Raw genomic sequence first — 9,945 nt, forward strand, 5'->3', positions numbered from 1 at the left:
GCCCCATAAGTGTGCCGTCACGTTGTCGCGATGGGAATGGGAGGCGTTGGATCTCATGTTTGACAGCATCACACGAACAGGAACAGAATCTTAGCAACCGTGGCTGTAAATACAACGCAGCTGCAATTCTTCTGTCATTAAATTTAACACTCCATATTCAACTATATTCGAAGCAGATAAAAAATCATCGAATTTCATACACCGAATGTCCCCAATAATCATCTTTCTCCGTTCTTTCCCTTCGCCGTACAGTGAAATTTACTGTCATGGAGATCTGCTGAAGACGGTGCAGATGAGCGAAATCTATCCGGATTCGAAGACGTTTGTGGACATGAAGATGCGCCAGTCGCCGAACGATACGCTCGATTCGTTTCACGAGTTTATGGCCGCCCAGAACAACAGCCCGTCGAAGGATAAGCTGCGGGAGTGGGTGGAGCTGAACTTTGACAAACCGGGTGCGGAGTTCGAGGTATGGACACCGGACGATTGGACCGCCAAGCCGAAATTCCTCGACCGCATCAAGGATGCCGATTTGCGCGAATTTGCCACCGAGCTGAACAAGATTTGGCATGAGCTCGGTCGCAAAATGACGACGGATGTTGCGGTAAGCGTGATGGTTTTTTTGGTGGATATTTTGCAAAAGGTAGCTAATTGTTTTTTCTGCATCTTCAGCTCAATCCCGATCTGTACTCCATCATCCATGTGGATAATCCGGTAATCGTCCCGGGTGGTCGATTCCGGGAGTTCTACTACTGGGACTCGTACTGGATCGTGAAGGGACTGCTGTTGTCCGAAATGTACACCACCACCAAGGGCATGCTGGAGAACTTCCTGTCGATCATCCAGCGTTATGGTTTCATTCCGAACGGTGGTCGCATCTACTACAGTATGCGTTCGCAGCCACCGCTACTGTGCGGCATGTTCAAGGCGTACGTCGAAGCCACCAACGACACCAAGTTTGCGATGGATAGTGTGGAGATACTCGAACGCGAGTTCCAGTTCTTCATGAACAACTACGTGACGGAGGTGAACAACCATCAACTCGCGACGTACGGGTATAAATCGAGCGGACCGCGGCCAGAATCGTACCGGGAGGATGTGCTCAGTGCTGCCATCTTCGAGCGGGAAGAGGACAAACAGGACTACTACTGTGAGCTGAAGGCTGCCGCCGAAAGTGGTATGGATTTCTCGAGCCGTTGGTTCATCAAGGACGGTACCAACGCGGGCAACTTAACCGATCTCAAGTGCCGCTCAATCGTAGCGGTCGAGCTTAACGCAATCCTGTACTGGAATGCACTGGTCATCGCAGAGTTCTACGGTTATCGTAACGATATCAACTCGATCGCGAAAAAGGAAGAATATCTCGCCAAGGCGGAAGAGCTGAAGAAAGCGATCAATGCGGTGCTGTGGGATGAGCAGGAAGGTGCCTGGTTCGATTACGATCTGATCAACAAGAAGCTGCGCAAATACTTCACACCGACGAATCTGTCGCCGCTGTGGGTTGGATGTTACGATCGGGCGGATAAGAATCTGCCGAAGCGCGTACTTGACTACATTGATCGGTTGCAGCTCGATCGCTATCCGGGCGGTGTGCCGAACACGCTGCAGAACACCAACGAACAGTGGGACTTCCCGAACGTGTGGGCCCCGATGCAGCATATGCTCGTGATGGGGCTGGATTCGCTCGACAACGCGGACGCGAAGGAGCTTGCCTTCCGGTGGGCACAACGTTGGGTTCGGGGGAATTATCTCACCTTCAACAAAACGAAGGCCATGTTCGAGAAGGTGAGTGAGGGGAGATGGATTTGTTGCTGATTGTTCGATTTTTACTTTCTACTTTTCCTTTTTCAGTACGATGCACAAGAGCTAGGTGGACATGGCAGTGGAGGTGAGTACGACGTGCAGACCGGGTTCGGCTGGACGAACGGTGCCGCAATGGATCTGATGAACAAGTACGGCGACAGACTGACGACAGGTGCGATAGAGTGAACAAGCGTCCATCCAAAACCTTCATTCTATCTTACTTTCGATTTTCAACCATGTGCCGTTGTATGTGTCCTGCACCCTTTCTCCAAGGTCCCGACGTGTGTCAGAGAGTTTAAAACGAAACAAAACACACATCAACATCATAATCCACCATCTCAAAAGAAAATTTTACGAGCAGGACATTCCAATAAGAATGTCATCTCGTTTTTCTCTTGCTGACCCACGTGCACTTTTGTGAGAAAGGAGAAGCGCGATTCATTCGACTCATGACACTCGCATTTTTTATGTTTGTTTCCTGTCCGTTTAAAACATACGCATCGATTTCCATTTATGTTTTTTTATTTGTTTTGTTTAAAAAAGTAATAACAAAAGTGTAGATCGCGAGGTTAGATTTAGGGTTTAGTACAAAGCAAATAGCCGACAACAGGCACTCCTGTTAACTTACCCTCAGGATGGCTGTTTTACGTCCGTGTGGAGTGGCCTCTAAGTGACAATAATGGCGTATTTATTTGACAACACTTGTATCGCTTAGTGTGATTGAACGCGAACATTGTATACCTTTCAATTTTATGTATATGTTGATCCCTGCGAGCACGAGTGTTAGAATTCCGTTACATAGCGAGTGGAAGATTAACGTGCGAGTCTCATTACAAGCTCTAGCAGAACGTGGTAGTCAGGTTTCTCTGTGCTACTGCTCGTAAGAAGGGCAAACAAATAATGCAATGCACAGGTCCAACGCCCGAGATAGAATAATGTTTTAGAAGCAGATGTGATAGTTAGGACGGAAATTGGAATCAATTTTAACAAGAATCTAAAGCAATCCGACGGAAATGATCCGTATTTTGAGACATTTTTAACAACCTTTCCCTTTTCTGGCACAAACAGACAACGAATGAACGACAGGTTAGCTGTAGTTTGCTCAGAGTAGAATAGAATTTACGGATGTCAAACATTTTGCAAGCAAATCATCCAAAACAGGGGAGTGCAGTATTGCTACGAAATAAAAATGCGCAAACTAAAATTGCAACTCGCAGTAGTTTCGTGCGGAAGATTTCAGTGAATTGGTTGTATGATTAATATCGCAGCGAGTCAAAATGGCAAAACAAAGCACCGAAAACATCCATCTGTGTACGTCCAAACTTCCTTCTGCATCATCGAAGGTATCTACCGTCCATCATCTGTACCGTTTCTTCGCACTCTGTAAAAAACTATTGGCTCTTCTTCTAAAGTGATGTTCTAAATTTTGCTCACCATCTTTACACGCCGCACGATAAAAAAAACTCACCATGGAAATGTGTGTAAGTGTTACCCTTTTTCACGCTCATTATGTTGCATTAGCTTTGGTAGTAGTGGTTTTCATGCATGCATAACAAACGCTGAGGAAGGTGAATGTAGAATTGTATCTAAGCTATTGTTTTACCCTTTACTTACTTCAGTGGATGGCGAAGTGAATCCGAATGACGATGGAAATGGAAACGGTGCGCTGGTAGCATACTCCATCAATACCGGTATTATTGCCACCATTATAGCATTCTTCGTTGGCGTGTTCGGGTGAGGTAAGTTGATCGTTGTACGGAACAGTGTGAGGCTTTACAAGTTGTCGCTCGAACTAATATTTCTTATCCTTCCAATTTGCAGCTTAATCGTCGATGCTGATCCGTGTCCGCTGTGAAACACACTGTTCATTATTAACCGCACGAGCCGGCACCGGCAGATCACGCATTGAATTTGTGTCTCAACGCGTGTTGCTTTCCTTGCCGCTTAATATGTGATAATCAAAGGACAACCGTAAATGAAAGAAAAACTACATTCCCCACCACCCAATATTCTTACTAATCATTCCTCTCAACAGAAACAATCTATAACCTTCTTTTGTATTGTTTGTGTGGTACAAAGCTACAAGTATTAATTACAACAACGATCGCATAACGTGTTGCAGGATAAACGAAATGCGTTTTTTGTTTGATCGATCAACACGCTTATCATCTGTTGATTACCACCCCGTATTATGCATGGACTTAAAAACGAATGAAGGCAAACATAACGTTAAACATTAGTTCATCGATTTGTTCCACACCGTCGAAAGAACATATTATTAAATAATAATTTTCCTTCTCTTATTTCCCTGGACGGTTTTATCTGTTTGCTTTAAATTTTCCAACCACACAGCATATTCCGAAGGTTTTTCGGTCGATGAACCACCCCGCAGTATATCATGGCGTCAACGAAGAAGCGTTGGTTGTGGTCGTATTTCTATCAAATAAATGTGTAATTGAAATTCTTTATAGGTTTTATTTTAAAAACCATAACGTAATGATATCACAAGCATTTCGGATGCCGCATTAAATGTGCGTGTACATCGTATTTTATCGATTTCTTTATTGAAAACGAATGCTTTTCGTTCGTGTTTTGCCAAAAGAAAAACGCTTATAATGCTGCGCATTATTATCATCTTTTGTTTTTGTTCATACCAAATTGTACACAATGTATAAGATCGAGAAGTTTCTTTTTTCTTTAAAACCAAAACCAGTTCGCTGACAGTTTTGTTACTTTTTGTTTCGAGGATTTACGATAAAATAATACAAATTATGCTTGCAAATCTTACCCATTCCCGTCTCCGTGCACGGTGCAACAGTGCGTGGGACGAAAATGGGCAAGTGTTTCGAATTGGATTCGGATTGTTGTTTCTTTTTTCGAATTAGTTTGAGCGTTGCGTGGCGTGATGCTGCAAAAACAAATGGCACAGTTGCCACACACCAGCTCTCACCAGCCCATTATATACAGATATTTGGAATTCGGTTCGAGTGCTCGTGTATGCATATGTTCGGGAAGTAGATGGAAGCAGTTTAACCTGCCCTGTAAAACTATTTGCAACTATGTTAGGGTAAAAAAATTGTATCAAAAAAGCCGCCTCTCTGTACTCCTGTCTCCGCTCGCCGTGAGATAGGGCACGTGTTCTACGCGGGCACGCGGAACGAAATGGTCACTGGATTCTTCGGCAGTAGTAACCCAACGTTTTGCACTTTTCGCACAGCATCTGCGGATGGACTTTCGACTGGTCCGACACATCCAGACCGTCCGGTTTCTCCAGCGGGCGCTGTAAAATCGGACCCAAATTTCGCGGTGAGCATGATTAAAATTGGCGCGAACTTGAGACGATACTCAGCGTCCAGTACGTACCTGCTTGTGTGGATAGACGTTGATGTGGCACTTGATGCACTCCTGGCCGTGGTTTGCCCACGAATTGCCCGACATCCACTTTCGCTTGCACTTGGGACACTTGTACTCGCCGAAGCAGCGCTTCTTACCCTGGTACGGTGTTTTCCCTTCGGCTTTCGGGCGTGCCTGCAGATATCAAGGACCGGTAGCTAGAGCTAACATCTTCACTCCGAACCCCCGTCACACTCACCTGTGGGCAATCTCTGATGTAGTGACCCTTCTTGAAGCACAAATGGCAGAGATAGTTGGCCGGCGGCACCTTGCCGTACTTCTGGTTCCCATTCTGCAGATGGTGCTCCGTGGCTCCATTATGTAACGGCAACGGCTGATGTCCTCCGTACGTGGGTGGGTAATGGTGGCTCGTTAGCGGCAGTGGTTGATGGTGATAGGCGTGCTGCTGATGCTGTGGTCTTGTCAATGGCAACTCGTGGTGATGCTGCTGTTGGTGCTTCACATGATGATGGTGGTGATGATGATGATGTTGATGGATCGAAGCGTTAGGCGAAATGCTTCTACCGTAACCACCAAGCCCTTTCAGCGTTGCGCCCAGGGAAGTTCTGCCGTATCCCGCAAAATGGGGATCCACCTCCAGCTGATTCGGGCGAGCTCTGGAGGTTAACTCGAAGAGACCCAGATCGTCGAACTGGTCGCACAGTTCCGCGAGTTCTTCGGCAAGCAGCGGTGAGTCACAGTCGTCCCTTTGATCCCGATCGCTTTTAAACGCATCGTTGGACAGTGAGGATGGAGCGAATGTATCAGATCCGGTCCAATAGGCAGGAGAGAACAGCTTCGAGCTCTAAAATAACATAGCGTTTGTGTATGGTTAATATTTGTGGGTAAGCGTAAATGAATGATTTTAATCAAAATCCTGAAAACGAGCAGCTTTTTTCCCAAAATTAGAAGACTATCTTTCTCGGAGGTAACAGCAATTGAAGGTGATAGCAGATCTGCCACTACAGAAGTTAGAAGTCTGTTCATTTCCAAAGGATTTTTTGGTCGACGATCTCCCCGCTTCTTCCGATATACCTCAACCTAAACCTTTCCGAAATAAGGGGCTCACTTTATCAATTCGTCTAGGTCTAGGTCTAGGGGCTTGATCCACTATTGGCTATATGACAAGCACCTCTAGTATATCGCGAAGTCTAAAAGGAATACTGCCATTACGCTCGCATTTATCGGCACAACAACCTCCGGAGGTCTAAGGTCTGCCTTTTCTGATTTTCTTTGACTTAATGGTCTATGGTTGGATGGTTGACTTAAGATGATCTACAATAAGCTACAAGTAACGTATTAGTATCGCACACAAGTGACTGTGCTCAGCAGTATGTTTGAGCATGACGAACTGAAATCGTCAGCTTCAACTCGTCCATTTCGTTGGTTTTTGATAAAGTTTCCTAATTTATTTGCTCATTGCATCTTTAGGAGCTGTCCAACCGAAGTTGGGTCCTATTTTTATTCTTCTTTCCAACTACTGGGAGTTAGGTCCCAGACAACTTTGCTTCCCTACTACTCGTTTACTGGCTGAAGGATTTTCTTGTCGAATATCGGAGCGATTACTCGCAGAAGGTCTTCCTCGTCGGAGATCGGAGCGATAACTCGCAGAAGGTCTTCCTCGTCGGAGATCGGAGCGATAACTCGCAGAAGGTCTTCCTCGTCGGAGATCGGAGCGATAACTAACTTTTCGTTCGGACATGCCACCGCTTTTATATTGTGCTGACCATGTCTCGAACTTTCCTGTCTCCTTTCGTGTTTGATCCTGTCTGTTTTTCGTTTGTTCGAGTATTCCTTCGTTCCTCTCCTACAAACAAGGATCTTATTGTTCTAGCCTTGTTGTCGGTTGTCTAGTTTGGGTTTTACCTCGGAACAAAGAACTCATTGTATTCGTCTTGTCCAGGCAAAACTTCCCAACTAGCAATTTGTTTAGTACCCTCTTTTTTGCCTAGGTGGCGCTATTTTGTGTCTTGGCTATTTGCGACGCTCTGGTCGCCACACATCCATTGTTTTAGAATCACTAGACTTAATCTAAGTAGAACCTCGAAGAATTAAGTCCCTTAAGCCAAAAAGAAGTGGTTACTGATCAAGAATCACTAGTTGTACATTGGATATTGGAATTGAACAATTGTGGCATGATCACTTCTAAGATCTTCTAAGAGTTAATAGTATTCTATTGCTAAGTGATAGCGCCATTCTTACCTGCAATGATTCGCTCGAATGTGCGTCCAAGTTCGCCAGATAGTACCACTGTAGCGCAGCAGTTGCCGCCGCTGTACAGACCGGCGAATCGTAAACGCCCCCTCCACCACCGTCCGAATCACCGCTGGCCGCACTTTCCGTGCTGCCCTGTCGCGGTTGGATCGCATCCAGCCCCATCCGTCCAGCGCCCAGGCCCGGAGTCGTCACCGAGGTGGCAAGCGTGCACATGGAACGGTGGTTCACGCTTCGTATCTCGGTCGCAAATGTCGATTTGACGCAGTTGTTTACACACTTTTGCCACGTTCACTCACCAAACTCTAGCAGCCCGAGGGGGTTAGCAGAATAAATCACACCACGAAGGGGGTCGCTTGGTACGCGAACACGGAAATTCACGAATACACAATTCATAAACACCGCGCCCGGTAGAAACGCAGCTCAGGTGAAACACCAACACAACAGCCCGCCGGGATTCTTGTCCCAATTTCGCCCTCCCGTCGAAGAGCGCGTCGCAACACCTTGTTTTCCGTGGGATCTTCTCACTCCCCTTTCGCGCGTGCTGGCCTCGCTCTGCCACCACCTTTTCGATATATGGTGTTAGATGGTAAAAATACTTCGTTTCCACTATTTTTAGCCACACACACCGGCGGTGTGGTGGTACGTTGATACGCTGTTGTGCTCGCTTAGAGATACGGACAGGGAGCCGTCCCTCGGGAGCGAAGATGCGTCGAATGTCGGAGTACAGAGACCTTCGTCATCTATCGCAACAAACTGCTCCAAGGAAAATGCAATGTCCGGGAAGAGTTTTCGTAACTTCACGCACTTAATCGTTGTTGGTGAGTTTGCCAGCTCTACTGTTCGTCAACACAATTGACAACCGCTGTGTTGCAACGATCATCAGCTTCGCTGCACACTGCAACTACCTTCGTTGGTCCGTGGTCCACGATCCTTGCCCCTTCCTTTACGCACGATTTGGAGACCGCAGAGTTCGCAAACAAAAACACCGACACAAATCGGTCAGAATTCGGCTACTAGGCCTTGGTTGGTTAGTGTTGGTGATGATGATTCTGCGGATCTTTCCCACTGTGCCGCTGTCCACGTTTGGCTCTCGGATGCAGGGGTTTTTCTTTTCCAATATGGCGCACCTCACGCCCACTGCAGCACACGTCGAACGCGCTGTCCGTCACGTCCGCAGACTGACCGGCAGGAGGCGCTTAGCGTGCGGAAAATTCAACCTCAATCACGTACGTGTCACGGACACTGCCATCATGCGCCAGAGAACATCTGCGGGAGATAACGATACGCAATTGAAATTGAAAATGAAAAATTGCACACACCTTCGATTGCGAACATTGAAGAATTTGATCCGTGAGCATCATGGATTTTGGTTGAGGTCCGATGTCCGCGTTAACCCAAAGGTGAATGGATGAGACACACACGTTTTGCAGACGAAACTAAAGGGCACGAAGGTTATCGTCACTTACCGGTAGTTGAACCTCTAATAATGGAGTAGCAGCTCCCGGCGGGGAGCAACGATCTCGCAGACAATCTTTGGAGATTTCGACAGGTTGTTATTCTAACTACCGGATGCAGCAATCTTGCACGACCACGATGCGATCCTACCCGACCGTACGCCATTGACCGTATGAACCATTTTTTGAGTAGTCGATCGCGATTCCTCTCGGCACACGTATGTGCGTTGGAAAATCTCAGGATCACTTTCCCACCTACTGCGCACTCTCGCGGAAATTCTCTCGCACATTTCGTCTCGCGAACGTGTGTGTGGGGGTCGATTTGTTCCCAAGTCAATCTCAAGAACGCGCAGGAATACACCAGTATCCCTCCTCCCAACTCTCTCATCCTAGGTAGGGGGAGCAAGGGAACAGGGGAGGGTGGAATACGTTCGAGACAACTCAGCAAACCGAAAATAACGCGATCGATTCGATGGAAAAGTGCATCAATCTGAAACACATGTTGGATGTTTTTCCACCGTTTGGTTTCACTTGTCTGGACCAAGTTGTTTTCCTTGCTGGCAATGCATGCGGGAGTACCTTCCGGACATAGGATCCGATGCGAGATGCTTCTATGTTTCGAAACATTGTCATGGGGATAGAAAAATAACTGATGAGTGTAAATTTAAGGTGTAATGAACCGTTTTTAGCAGCTTCTTTCGTGGATCAAAACAACACGAGCCAACAATGGTGTGTGTCATAAACCCAATTTCTTGTATCTTTACCAGAACGTTCAATTAAAGATGGAATTTGGTGGGAAGCCTGCTTTCTGTAATTTATTTCCGTAGAATTACGAAATTCTACGATACTCAGAAATTTGCATCATTTCAAGTTGAAAAGTTTCACCTTGTTTTGTTGTTGTTTTTCCCGACTACCTTTCATTGATACACCTTGTCAACCGTATGACAGGCCCCCGGTTGACAGCAGTTTGTTTTGAAGCCGAACCGCGTGGTGGTGCGTATCATTTTGGCCGCGATCCGGTACTTTTTGTAACAAATTTTCTTCCAAAATAGTGAAAAAACGTGCCACACTTATCAAA

The 9,945-nt window shown here is 46.4% G+C and overlaps 2 protein-coding genes across 2 annotated transcripts; one reads left to right on the forward strand and one right to left on the reverse strand.

Annotated features, from left to right (window-relative positions):
* The first annotated feature begins 316 nt into the window (after positions 1-316).
* On the forward strand, positions 317-4,183 carry LOC128710012 (trehalase). Its single transcript, XM_053805052.1, has 5 exons — positions 317-604; positions 673-1,785; positions 1,852-1,975; positions 3,423-3,537; positions 4,156-4,183. The coding sequence occupies exons 1-5, from the start codon at positions 332-334 to the stop codon at positions 4,181-4,183; spliced, it is 1,653 nt and encodes a 550-aa protein (XP_053661027.1). The 5' UTR covers positions 317-331.
* A 786-nt stretch (positions 4,184-4,969) lies between these two features.
* On the reverse strand, positions 4,970-7,626 carry LOC128708759 (uncharacterized). Its single transcript, XM_053803739.1, has 4 exons — positions 7,399-7,626; positions 5,396-6,001; positions 5,167-5,331; positions 4,970-5,083 (listed from the first exon to the last, which is right to left on the reverse strand). The coding sequence occupies exons 1-4, from the start codon at positions 7,624-7,626 to the stop codon at positions 4,970-4,972; spliced, it is 1,113 nt and encodes a 370-aa protein (XP_053659714.1).
* Positions 7,627-9,945: the final 2,319 nt, after the last annotated feature.

This window comes from Anopheles marshallii, chromosome 2, assembly GCF_943734725.1.
Source record: "Anopheles marshallii chromosome 2, idAnoMarsDA_429_01, whole genome shotgun sequence".
Lineage (NCBI taxonomy): Eukaryota > Metazoa > Arthropoda > Insecta > Diptera > Culicidae > Anopheles > Anopheles marshallii.

Bases quoted from the DNA above. Each gene is read 5' to 3' on its own strand.
- LOC128708759 (XM_053803739.1), bottom strand. From the start codon at position 7,626: ATGTGCACGCTTGCCACCTCGGTGACGACTCCGGGCCTGGGCGCTGGA. The intron at 6,002-7,398 runs GTAAGAATGGCG...ATGTTATTTTAG, and splicing joins ATTCGAGCGAATCATTGCAG to AGCTCGAAGCTGTTCTCTCC. The intron at 5,084-5,166 runs GTACGTACTGGA...CCGATTTTACAG, and splicing joins ACGTCTATCCACACAAGCAG to CGCCCGCTGGAGAAACCGGA.
- LOC128710012 (XM_053805052.1), top strand. From the start codon at position 332: ATGAAGATGCGCCAGTCGCCGAACGATACGCTCGATTCGTTTCACGAG. The intron at 1,786-1,851 runs GTGAGTGAGGGG...TTCCTTTTTCAG, and splicing joins CGAAGGCCATGTTCGAGAAG to TACGATGCACAAGAGCTAGG. The intron at 3,538-4,155 runs GTGAGGTAAGTT...CCAACCACACAG, and splicing joins TTCTTCGTTGGCGTGTTCGG to CATATTCCGAAGGTTTTTCG.